The 12,424-nt window shown below is 34.7% G+C and overlaps 3 protein-coding genes across 3 annotated transcripts; 2 read left to right on the top strand and 1 right to left on the bottom strand.

Annotated features, from left to right (window-relative positions):
- Positions 1 to 1,566: 1,566 nt before the first annotated feature.
- Positions 1,567 to 4,559, bottom strand: ISPF (isoprenoid F). Its single transcript, XM_087117207.1, has 3 exons — positions 4,084 to 4,559; positions 3,699 to 3,829; positions 1,567 to 1,985 (listed from the first exon to the last, which is right to left on the bottom strand). The coding sequence occupies exons 1-3, from the start codon at positions 4,427 to 4,429 to the stop codon at positions 1,752 to 1,754; spliced, it is 711 nt and encodes a 236-aa protein (XP_086973333.1). The 5' UTR covers positions 4,430 to 4,559; the 3' UTR covers positions 1,567 to 1,751.
- A 3,853-nt stretch (positions 4,560 to 8,412) lies between these two features.
- Positions 8,413 to 9,804, top strand: LOC111807342 (putative WRKY transcription factor 29). The gene is made up of 2 exons (XM_087123529.1): positions 8,413 to 8,789; positions 9,041 to 9,804. Exons 1-2 carry the CDS (start codon positions 8,488 to 8,490, stop codon positions 9,501 to 9,503), a joined length of 765 nt encoding a protein of 254 aa, XP_086979655.1. The 5' UTR covers positions 8,413 to 8,487; the 3' UTR covers positions 9,504 to 9,804.
- Positions 9,805 to 11,168: 1,364 nt separating this feature from the next.
- On the top strand, positions 11,169 to 12,343 carry LOC111803929 (putative WRKY transcription factor 24). Its single transcript, XM_023688551.2, has 2 exons — positions 11,169 to 11,572; positions 11,953 to 12,343. Exons 1-2 carry the CDS (start codon positions 11,199 to 11,201, stop codon positions 12,128 to 12,130), a joined length of 552 nt encoding a protein of 183 aa, XP_023544319.2. The 5' UTR covers positions 11,169 to 11,198; the 3' UTR covers positions 12,131 to 12,343.
- The last annotated feature ends 81 nt before the right edge of the window (positions 12,344 to 12,424 follow it).

The following is a 12,424-nucleotide window of genomic DNA, read 5'->3' as shown; positions in this document are numbered from 1 at the left end:
TCCTTACCCCTCTTAATAATTCTCAATACATGTATCACGATATGGTTGAATCCAACAAAAATATATCATTTTCTTGAGTGTGTTTTTAGGAAGAAAAAACAACATTGAGTGAAGCAAGTTCTCAAATGAAAACATTGGAAAGTGCATAAGGTTCAATGAATTTACATAAAGGGTAAATTAATAAGTACTATTTATATTGTGGGCATTTAAATTAAAATTGAGATAATGTGTTTTAAACATGTGGGTGGCTAGAAATGTATGCTTCCATGCCTAATAATATTGAAGAAGAAAAAATTTGAAAAATAAAAAACAAAGTAAGAATTTATTGAAGACCCATTCAAAATAAAATAAAAACACAAAGGTTGTCAAAAACGACATGGTTTGGTTGTGTTCCATTTTATTCCATTCCACAACAAGTAGAAAGTAGAATAAAAAGTCAAAAAATCAAAAAAGTCAAAAAGTCAAAAAGTCGTAGGTTTCCAATTTTTAGAGACACGTGGGATGCCCAATATCTCCAACGGGCAGCCCCTGCCCCTTTCTTTATTACTATTTTCATTTCTTTTATAATATATTCTCCTTTTCTTTCTTTTTTTTTTTTTATTTTTTATTTTTCAACATTTATACCTCAAATTTTTTAAGTTGGTGGCTTTTACTGATCTTGATGTTTTGAATTTATTCCTGTCGAAGTCTTTCTATAATTTCACTTGCCCAATAAAAATTACCCGACTTGAATAATGACATGATTGCTTTTAACAACTGTGTATCGAGATTAAAATTGTTTGCTTTCCCGGTCCCACTTCTTATTCGGTGAGATCCTCTTTATAAACGCGTGAGTTCCTCTTACTTCATCGATATTATTGTTAATTTATACCGTTCACATTTTTTTTACTATACCCATAAAAATTAGCTAATAATATTTTCGAACAAAATTTGTTTCGACAATAATAATATGATATACAGTTTTTTTTTTTGGAAATTATGGAAGAGAATGAGGAGTACGCTAATTAGGCAAACTAGAGAATGTCAGAAAAAAAAAATTTGAGAGAAATTCCTCGTATTTTTTTTAACAAGGATTTTTGTATATAGATGTCCATTTTACCTGTCGAGACCCGCCCCAATTAGAGAGGGGATTCACCGTTTAGACGGGGAACGGGGGAGGGAGTAGAAAATATTTTTTTCTGTTAATAAATGAAGTCAAAGACGAGATTATATTCTTTGTCTCTATCCCCATCTAATTACCCACCATAATATTAAAATTTAAATTTTTAAAAATTATATGTGTAATATATTATATATATATATATATATATATATAAAAAGTCAAGGACTATCCCATCTAATTACTCACCATAATATTAAAATTTAAATTTTTAAAAATTTAATGATTACTGGCTATAATATGGTCCAATTGGACATTAAATATGGTCCAATTTTACAAAATTCGACTCAGATATAATTAATGATTACTGGCTTTAGACAAAATGAAAGAGTAATTTCCACCTCATCTTTACATCTTTCACACACCAAGAACAAGAAGAAAAAAAAAAAAAAAAATAATAATAATAATTGTAGCCAATTTCTAATGTTCTTGACCATATCATTTTCATTTTAACGTTCTTGAATGATTAAAACGTTTTAACTGTGGAAGCGAGGGGAGATTCAAAGTATTGACACTAAAGCATATTCCACTTGAAATGGAGCAGTGTTGTTGCTATTACACTAACAAAGCAGCAGCAGTAATGGTAGGGGTTCTATCTCCTCATTAGGAGGACCACCGTATGGGCAGCAATGCTTCGGTTTTCGCCTAGGCTGTCGACCTTCTCGTGTGTTTTTGCCTTCAGATTCACGACAGATTGGTCGGCTCCCAGAAGATCGGAGAGGTTTGCTCGGATAGCTTCCTTGTGAGGGCTAAGCTTTGGTCTTTGGAGTATCAATGTGGCATCCAAGTTTCCTATCTCATAACCTGCCTCGTGCATCAGTCTCACCTGGAATATCACCCAAAATTAACACCAAACATCCTCATCAATCACAAAATGGAACATTATTTAGTCTAAAATAGACCGAATTCGAACTATTTACTTCGACTTCCGGTTACTAGATGGATTCATCGGCCTCAAATTCCGTGGTGTTTTAATATGCTCATACGAGATTAGAGGAGAAAGTCTAAAATTTTGTACCCCTACAATGTTCTATGTGTTCACTTTGGGATGATATTTAAGCACACATGAATCAATAGTTTAACAAAGATTGAAGAACTACAGAGCAGGTGAAACAAAGGTCTCTCATTATTGATTACCTTTCCCTGAGACTCATTAGGGATGTTTACCTCACCATTCTTTTCTTTATCTGCGAGTGTCCAAGCTAGCTTACGTGCACGTAGATCTTTTATCTATGAGTGTCCAAGGTAGCTTACGTGCACCTAGATCTTTTATCTAGGAGTGTCCAAGCTAGCTTATGTGCACCAAAATATTTCACACAAGACAGACAACTACATGACCCTACTACAGAAACATATGGTATTTTTCGGAGGGGGAAGTAAACGAGAAATCCAAGGTTATAAGATTTGCAGCTTTTCTTCTCTTTTGATACAAATGTGAATCGGAAAATCCTTCCGCACTTCCTTTTGGTTTTGAAGAATTTCTTAGGCTCCCCTGTTTGTGTAGAACTTCCTTTCTCTGCCCCTCGCTTTTGAAGTGAGGATCCCTTAATGAAGTATGCTTGAGGCATGTGCCTAAACACCTTAAGGTAGGCTCCCCTGTTTGTGTAGAACTTCCTTTCTCTGCCCCTCGCTTTTGAAGTGAGGATCCCTTAATGAAGTATGCTTGAGGCATGTGCCTAAACACCTTAAGGTAGGCTCCCCTGTTTGTGTAGAACTTCCTTTCTCTGCCCCTCACTTTTGAAGTGAGGATCCCTTAATGAAGTATGCTTGAGGCATGTGCCTAAACACCTCAAGCCCGTAACGGCCCAAGCCCACTGCTAGTAGATATTGTCCTTTTTGGGTTTTCCCTTTCGAGCTTCTCCTCAAAGTTTTTAAAACACGTCTGCTAGGGAGAGGTTTCCACACCCTTATAAAGAATGTTTCGTTCTCCTCCCAACCAATGTGAGATCTCACAATCCACCCTCTTTTGGGGCCCAGCTCCTCGCTGGCACACAGCCTCATGTCCACCCTCCTTCGGGACTCAGCCTTCCACTAGCACATCACCCGGTGTCTGGCTCTAATACCATTTGTAACGGTGCAAACCCACCGCTAGCAGATATTGTTCTCTTTGGGCCTTCTCCTTTGGGATTCTCCTCAAGGTTTTTAAAACACGTATGTTAGGGAGAGGTTTCCACACCCTTATAAAGAATGTTTCGTTCTCCTTCCCAACCGACGTGGGATCTCACAAAGCCTATCTTCCAACAACATTCACATCAATTTTTCTTTCTTTTAACGAAGAAATTCATTAATATTCTCTAAAAGTCATTCATTTTTCCCTACAACCTCAAATAAAAGCTCTACTTTCTTATACTTTTCATCCTCTTATAATTGGTCATACTAGTCCCCCTAAAGTGAACTTCAAGCAAACATAAAGGTATCATAATATCAAGTATGAAAGCGAAGCAACCAGAGAATCCTAAGATCATTTTAAATTAATCAAGGCAAAGAGGATAACAAAACTTGGCAGTGAGTTTGAATTTGGTATGCCAGAACTACTTACAGCTTCTTTAATGAAAACAGATGAAGGGGCACCCTTCCATTTGGGATCTGAATCTGGAAAGATTTGTCCAATATCAGGAAGCCCCAAAGCACCCAAAATTGCATCAACCACACAGTGAAGTAGAACATCCCCTAAATCAACAAAACAAAGAACCACTTCAAAATTTAAAAGTTTTTACATATAAAATTCCCTCATTCCATGTAGAAATTTAGAATTCATCATTGCTGCAATCAAGAAATGAACGAAACCAACAAAATTGAGCTAATTATTTAAAGAATTAGAATACAAACAATTAAGTTCGTAAGAAGATTCCCTAATTCTTCAGCAGAACAGCAACCAACAAGAACACAGAAACAGGAAAACAAACTAGAAGCAAAGAAATTACCATCGGAATGAGCCTCGCAGCCTCTGTCATGGGGAATATTAATTCCCCCAATAATCAAAGGATACCCAGGCTCCAACCTATGGAGATCGAACCCATGTCCAATCCGAAACGGCAAGGCTTTAGACCGAGAATCTGATGCGGCAGCCCGATCAGAGTCGACGGCGGTGGCCGCCTCCACAGAGGGAGAAGCGGCAGAATTCACACGGATGGAAGGGCGCGAAGAGGAGGAGGAAACAACATTGAAATTTGTTCTGGGGAAGGAACGGGGGTAGACGGAAAGAGAAAGTGATTGGTGGGAGGTTGTGGCGGCGGTGGCAGAAGCGAAGACGGGGAAGGGGACAGCCATGGAAAGGGCAAGCGAAGAGGTGAGTGGAGGTGGGTTGTGTGGTTGACTTGTGTTGGTGGCGGAGAAAAGGGTGCGTAGGAACCGAGCCGCTTGGGGGTGGGCATGACTGCCAGCTCTTCACTAATTATCGCATTACCTTAAACGGATGCTTGGTACGCAAAAATAGTAAACTTCCTATCCTCATTTTTATAAAAGTTATTAAATATAAATAATTTCCAACAAAACATACAAAATGTTAGAAACACTCCAAAAACATCTTTTTAAAAACAATACGACAAATTCATTAAGCGTTTACTCATAAAAAGAAATGACTTTATTTTATGACTTCATAATAAGTATTTAAAAATACTCAGCAAGTAACCTTACTATTGGAGTCGAAACGTGCATGGTTCACCTATCATACTTCTCTCGATTAGGTGAGCTCGTTAACGAGCCAATGCCTTGGATGATGAGCTTGTGGAACACAATCCGACCCAAAACCCTTCTTGATAGGAGTCCAATCCATGAGACTTGAGCTTATATACTCCATGGTTGGAAAGTCGGCCAAGCGGCCGAAGCCCAAGGCCCAATTTGGTAAAAGCTCAAGGCCCAAATTGGTAAAAGCCCATTTGACCAATTTTATTGAATTTTGACGATTTTCTTGAATCACGAATTAAATATCGCACGCTAAATTTATAAATAGCTAAATAAGAATTTTAGCAATATATTCCAATTGTGATCGGACAAAAATACCCTTCGATTATATATTACACTCTTAATGAAGACTACTAAGAAAGAGAGATAAATGGTTACTATCATAAGTAAATTGAAATAATTCAAAATTAATTTAAATTAGTGTTAGAACATAATCGGTAAATTAACAACAATTAATTAGTAATTTAACCTTATTTATTGGGTAAAAAATCTAAAAATTATTAATATAATCTTTAATAATATAGGGTTGATATACATAGTAACCTAAAAGATATATAGTATATGGACGAGGTAGCGTTTCTTATCTCAATGACGCTATTGATACGAGTATAATGTAATGATTTAATCCATTGAAACCACGTGAGTAAGTATATTTTATGCAATAAGTTTGTCTATGACCAGACTATAAAATATTTAATCTCTCTTTATAAATCTATTAATTGAAAAGATTAATATTTTACGGTATGATAATATATAACTTAATTTTAATTCTAAGTGAGTTATGAATTTCTGTTTTTGAGAATTTGCCCTTTGTGAGTTTTCTAGCTCATTCAATAAACCTACTATTTTGAAGACTTGACTAAACTGAGAGTTAAAAACATAATTTTATAAAATTAAGTTATCAGCTCCGTTGTTTGCAGTCTACTCAACTTAATTTAAGAAATTTTTGAAACAAATCTAGACAGTTAGATACTAAACTTATAATAATCTAAATAGTTTAATACATAAAAAATTTTAATTTTAATCATTAATTAATCGTCTCAAAAACACTTTTGATGCCCTCATCATAAACATCAAAAGCCATATATATAATTTTCATCTCAAGAACTCTTTTGATGTCCTCATCATAAACATCAAAAGCCATATATATATATATATATATATTTCATTTTAATAAATATCTCAACCAAAGTCAATCAATTTGATTCAGAAAGGTCTTTTCATAGACATCAAGAGCTCGTCACCTCAAGAAGAAGAATTATTAAAAGCGCTAGTAAATAATTGATAAAAAAAAAAAAAAAAAAAAAAAAAACTTATCTTACGAATTTGAATTCAAAGTTACAGCAACACAGACGTATTTCCTATTTTAACTTTATATATATATATATATATATATATCATACAAGTGGAAAGATATCGATGTCGATACACGCGTTGTCTCGACATTCATAAGGTCAAACAAGGAATTTCACTTTCAAATTCTTACATATATGGAAACAAACAAAAAGAAGAAGAAGAAAGGGAAAGCAAGAGACCATTTCAAAGGCATCTATGTATGTATCCATCTTATTCTTATCTCCAAGTTGCCCATTTCCGCGTGGGAAAATCAAACACCCCTTTCTTCAAATGGCCCATACTACGCCATTCCTACCTTCCAATTTTTTTAATTAATATAATATCATTGCCACTCACAACCCTTTTTAACTTGGTCCCAAATTCTTAACCCCTTTTTGTTTTTACTCATATTTAATGTAATATCAATTTTATTTTTATTTTTAATAACCCGTCTAACATTCAAACGTCCGTATCTTCTCTTAACTATCACAAAAATCATCGATTTTTAGAATGATAATTGGTGTCTTGTTCACTGAAACCACCCACTCCTTCGTCTAATTATGTAAATATATGATTAGTATTTGGAAATGATGTTAAAGTGATGTCATCATTATAAAATCTATTTGAATAGTATAAACATATCTTAAATAACTTTTTAACGTGAAGGAAGCTATCAAATGATAACAAAAGTTAATAACGAAGAAAAAGGAGACTAAGTTTATTGCTATTTACGAATAGTATAAGATCATTGATGGGCCTACTTGACGTAAAAACGCACTCGAATAACGTCTAACAAGTTGATTTGGTTAATAAAATCCAACCCCATAGAATAGGGTTAAAGGATTTTGAGTGGCTTTTGTTGTTAATAAGAGAAAGTAGATTAGGGGAAGGGTCCATGAAGTTGAAGGTGTGGCAAGTTGCAAAAGAGGACTTTAAGGAAGGGTGTTGATTATAGGATTGAGATTAGGCAGTGGGTTTTTTTGACTGAAAAAGTAAGGAAAGTCGGAAAGCAATGCCCTGTTTTTTAGCATTATTGATGGGTTAGAACAGTATATAGGCAATGGGAGCAAGCGTGCCAAAGGCCCAAGGGATGGGGAGCAACCTATTACGATAACGTATAATATCCATCCATCCATTCCGTGGAACTTTTCGTTAGTCGACATCCATATGAACAAATGTATTGAGATTACGTCTGTAATACTCCAAGCCCACCACTAATAGATATTGTCCGTTTTGACTCGTTACGTATTATCGTCAGGCGCACGATTTTAAAATGTATCTTCTAGAGAGACGTTTCTACACATTTATAAGGAATGTTTTGTTCCTCTCTCCCACCGATATGGGATCTCACAGCCACCTCTCTTGAGGGTCCAACGTCCTGACACATTGCCCAATGTCTGGCTCTGATACCATTTGTAAAAAACTCAAGTCCACCGTTAACAGATATTGTTCCTTTTGGCCTGTTATGTATCACCGTCAACCTCACAATCTTAAACGTGTTGACCAGGGATAGGTTTTCACTCCCTTATAAGAAATGTTTTGTTTCCCTCTCCAATAGATCCATATCAATATTATTCATATTTTATGGCTCGTGCTATAAACAAGAGTAGTATATTGAGATTATGCATGACTAAAACGTACAACTTTTATATTTACAAATATAAATCTATAGTGCAAGGCTCAGATTTGTATCGAAAGGTAAAAAGGATTTTTCAAGAAATTTTAAAATCGGATAAAAAGTTATATCAATAATACTCTTAAAGGAATCGTTTAATGAAGTTTTTTAAAAAAGTGTTGAGATAATAAAAACTTTTTTATTCAAAATTCATACCGAACATATTATAAAAGAAGTTAGAGGAAACGAATTCAAACTCTATGATATCTACGTATTAAGATATTAAAATATCGATAATAGACGAGACGTTCAAAGCATCAAAACTAATTGATTATACTCTCAAATGGAAAAAAGGACACAATTTGGAAGCCATTATTGATATATTTAAGAGGAAAGCTTGCTAACATGGACAACTATAATTATCAACAACACTGTCCAATTAAAAGAGAGGAAAGAAAAGGGTCTGAAAATAACATAAGATTATATTAATTCATCAAAAAAAAAAAAAAAAAAAAACCATTTTTTTAAACGCGTTGACATTTAATAAAGTCAATGGAAATACAGATTAAAGCGGCGGCAACAGTTTCAGAAGATCCCATATCTTCAATTATTTAAACAAGTTTTGGGGAAATTGAATTGGCTCAAAGCTGTAAACTTTATTTTATATTCAAAGTGATCTTTGAATTTGATATCCATGGAGGGTTGGGATTTGCAGGCAATAGTGAAAGGGTGCAGTGGTAGGCCAACCTCTATGCTTCAAGATCCTTTCTTTTCTTTTTTGAGCGAAGAAGATGACTTTTCTTGTGATTTTTCTTCTTCTTCTTCTTGTTCTTCGCATGAATTTGAAGGATTTGGGAGCTCCATTTTTCCAGTTTTTCATCCCTTGATTCCTTATCCAAACAATTCCGCCGCCATTTCTGATCTTCTCGGAGAGTTTAAGGAGCCACAAAAGCTTCTTCAGAAGAAGCAAATTTCTGCTACCAAGCAAAAACAAAGGTGGGTACTTCAATTTTCATGTTCTTGTTTCTTTTTCTTATAAAAAGATTTTTTTTTTTTTTGTCGAGAATCACGGATCTCCAAAATTGTATGATATTGTCCACGACTTTGTTTTGAGTTTCTTTAAAAAGGTCTCATATCAACGTAGATATATTACTTAGTTATAAATTCATGATCATTCCCTAAATTAGCCAATGTGAGATTTTCTCCCAACAATTCTCAACAATTTTGTGTTATTTTGATTCGATCAGCAAGAAAAGTCGACATAATAGGGTGGTGAAAGAGGTGAAAGCAGACAGCGTATGCTCAGATTCATGGGGATGGAGAAAATATGGACAGAAACCAATAAAAGGGTCGCCATATCCAAGAAGCTATTACAGATGCAGCTCCTCAAAAGGATGCTCAGCCAGAAAGCAAGTTGAACGGAGCTTCTCCGATCCCGACGTCTTCATCGTTACCTACACAGCCGAGCACAACCATGCCGAGCCAACTCGTCGCAATGCCCTCGCCGGGACTACTCGAAAGAAATTCCCGGCACCGGAGAATCCGAGCTTCGACGTGGTTCTCTCTCCCAATAATTCTACTTGTGTGGCATCCATTGAAGATGAACAGCCAATGGAGGGTGTGGGTGAGGGGGGAGTTTTGATGCATATACCGTTTGAATTCTCTAGCGAAGATTTGTTTACTGGCTTGGAGGATTTGCTTTTTGGATGACAAGTTTTGTGTTTTTGGGAAGAGATTGTTGTGGATTGAGAATGTGAAACTTATGATTCTCCTATTATTTGGGAAGAACACATGATGGTGATGAGGGTTGAGTAGCAAATTCAAAGAAATTGATATTAGTGGTAGATGCTTTGGGATGGTTGATCAAGAGAGCTTCAAGTATGTGATATCTATTAACAATTTGAAATCATGTAAATTATGTGTAATTGTTAAATGTTGGGATTAAAGTCAAGAAAATGAGTAGTAAAGGCAATATCTTTATGCTAATTGAATAGCTAAATGAGCTTCCCTTAATTTCACCATTTTAACTGATTGTTATGACTATGAACTAAAATTACTTTGGGAAATCCCCAAATCCAAAGTATAAATGTTTGCTTTAAACGCTAGTAAATATTGTCTGCTTTAGCCCGTTACGTGTTGCCTCCAACCTCATGTTTTAAAAATATATATACTAGGGAGATGTTTCGCACCCTTATAAAAAAAAAAGTCTTGTTCCTCTCTCTCCAATTGGTGTGGGATCTCATAATCCATCATCTCCTTGGGGCCAACGTCCTCGCTTGCACACAACCCAGTGTTTAGTCCCGATACCATTTGTAACAACTCAAGTCCATCACTAACAGATACTGTCTGACTTTGCATGTTATGTATAGTCATCAGCCTCACGATTTTAAAATGCATATACTAGGGAGAGATTTTTCCACTTTTATGAAAGATGTTTCCCCATCAATGTGGGATCTCAACTTATTATTATTATTATTTTATATTTCATGATAATGTTTAAACTTCTTAAATCTTTTGGTGGATAAAATATAAATGATTTAACGCATTAAGATAAAATGAATTATAATTAAATTGGTAATTCAAATATATTAACACATTTCTCAAATACTTGAACAAAATAATTTAAATATCATATTTGATAACAATTTTGAAAGGATTATATTGAAAGAATTGGTATTTACCTACCCATTACTTACCCTAACTAAAACGTTTATCTACCTATAATCACAAATGTTTATTAGTTAAAAGAAAAATTACCGTAAGGACCAAAATGTCATTTTTTAAAAAAAATTTAAAGATCAAAGTAAAATATCCTCTAAATTTGAATTTGAAAGTGTGTTTGAAAAAATGGGAAAATTAAAAAAAAAAAAAAAAAAAAAAAAAATTGAAAACCTTACAAAGTTAAGGAAAGTGAAGAAGAAATTAAGAAAATAGAGTAATGTTTGGATAAGATGTTAAAAAACATGGAGTTTGACTGCAACCATAAAATGAAGAACATACCAGAAAGCTGTTGCAATTACTTGTAATACTTGAAACCCAATTTCAAAAAAAGGTTTAATTTTGAAACCCAATTTGAAAAAAAGGTGTCATTTTTCCAAACTACCACAACCCATTTCCCCCTCAGGCAGTTTAACAACATCATCAACATCCACAAGCCATCCATCCATCCATCCTTTAATATATATATATATATTATATATATAGATATATATATATATAGAGAGAGAGAGAGAGAGAGAAGAAGACATAGCTTGAAAGTTGAAACTAAGTTAAACCCAACAAACACATACCAACTAGTTCAGAAATTCTGTTCAACTGCCCCACCCCAAAACATGAGCTTCTATTTCTCTCTCTCTTCTCTCTCAAAATATATAAGTTTTGACTTTGAGGGTTTTTTTTGGAAAAATGGTAATGGATGGTGACATTCATAATTCACATGATATGGCAAGTTCTAGTACTGTCAATTACCAAAGCTCTGATGCTGCTGCTGAAATTGATTGGGTTGGGATTTTTGGTGGTTCCTCTGATGTGAGTTTGGAAATGGAGAAGGGCAGTGGAGTTAGTGAGGGTGCAATAATGGCCATGGGGGAGTGTAACTACCAGAATGAGAGTCATGTTCATGTTCATGGAGGGAAGAACAAAGGGAAAATGGCGATGGGAAAAAGAGGTGCAATTCCTAGGGTTGCTTTTCAGACAAGGAGCGCTGAGGATGTTCTTGACGATGGGTATCGATGGAGGAAATATGGTCAGAAGGCTGTCAAACATAGCACTCATCCTAGGTACTTCTTTTAACTTTTAACGACCGTCAAAAGAGTGTTTCGTTTTCCTTCTCAACGATTGTGAGATCTCAGAACTGTTGTGAGATCTCACCGTTATCATTTTTGTTTTCATTTTTATTAAAATGGGATAGTTTGAATAGTGATGATATGTGTTCATGTAAGGTTCAAAGATGATGACTTGTTATTGAGTATCTATTATGTCCGTGACGAGTATAAGAAAACCTTCGACTTTCACAAATAATACTTTTACTTTAGCCATTAAGTTAATATCAGTTAATAAGAGGAGGTGAGGAATAACGATGGTGTTCATTCGCTTGAGATTATAATCTTAGAAAAATTATTATTGGATTGAAATAATTTAAGAATTTTTTTTTTTTCAGGAGCTATTACCGATGTACGCATCATACATGCAACGTTAAGAAACAAATTCAACGGCATTCCAAGGATCCAACCATAGTGGTGACAACATATGAAGGGATTCATAACCATCCATCTGAAAAATTAATGGAGACTCTAACCCCTCTTCTCAAGCAATTGCAGTTCCTTTCTGGCATTTAGAATCTCATTTTTCTTTTTTCCTTTTGCAAAGTGTAAGGTTGGGATAGAAATCACATTTTTTTTTACGTTACTTTACTCAACGTCGTCGTCGATTTCTTCGACGATGGCTTGCAATGGTTGCTGTACAAATGAAAATTACTATTCATGAGTTTACGATATTGAGAACACCTTGAACAGAAAATGAATATTTTTTAGAAGATTTACAATCATCTTGAAATTGTTTCCATTGATAATTATATGATAAGATAGGTAAATGAGATATACAATTACCTTAATTGCAGTTTTTCATTTTCC

This window comes from Cucurbita pepo, chromosome 1, assembly GCF_057944985.1.
Source record: "Cucurbita pepo subsp. pepo isolate OVF chromosome 1, ASM5794498v1, whole genome shotgun sequence".
NCBI classification, from domain to species: Eukaryota; Viridiplantae; Streptophyta; class Magnoliopsida; order Cucurbitales; family Cucurbitaceae; genus Cucurbita; species Cucurbita pepo.
Note: the sequence above shows the minus strand (reverse complement) of the source record. Positions and strands in the feature narration are given on the sequence as shown.

Excerpts from the sequence above, each read along its gene's own strand:
- LOC111807342 (XM_087123529.1), top strand. The coding sequence starts at position 8,488 with ATGGAGGGTTGGGATTTGCAGGCAATAGTGAAAGGGTGCAGTGGTAGG. Across the intron at positions 8,790-9,040 it reads GCTACCAAGCAAAAACAAAG|CAAGAAAAGTCGACATAATA; the intron begins GTGGGTACTTCA and ends TGATTCGATCAG.
- ISPF (XM_087117207.1), bottom strand. The coding sequence starts at position 4,429 with ATGGCTGTCCCCTTCCCCGTCTTCGCTTCTGCCACCGCCGCCACAACC. Across the intron at positions 3,830-4,083 it reads CTGCGAGGCTCATTCCGATG|GGGATGTTCTACTTCACTGT; the intron begins GTAATTTCTTTG and ends TTGTTGATTTAG. Across the intron at positions 1,986-3,698 it reads CTGTTTTCATTAAAGAAGCT|GTGAGACTGATGCACGAGGC; the intron begins GTAAGTAGTTCT and ends GTGATATTCCAG.
- LOC111803929 (XM_023688551.2), top strand. The coding sequence starts at position 11,199 with ATGGTAATGGATGGTGACATTCATAATTCACATGATATGGCAAGTTCT. Across the intron at positions 11,573-11,952 it reads AAACATAGCACTCATCCTAG|GAGCTATTACCGATGTACGC; the intron begins GTACTTCTTTTA and ends TTTTTTTTTCAG.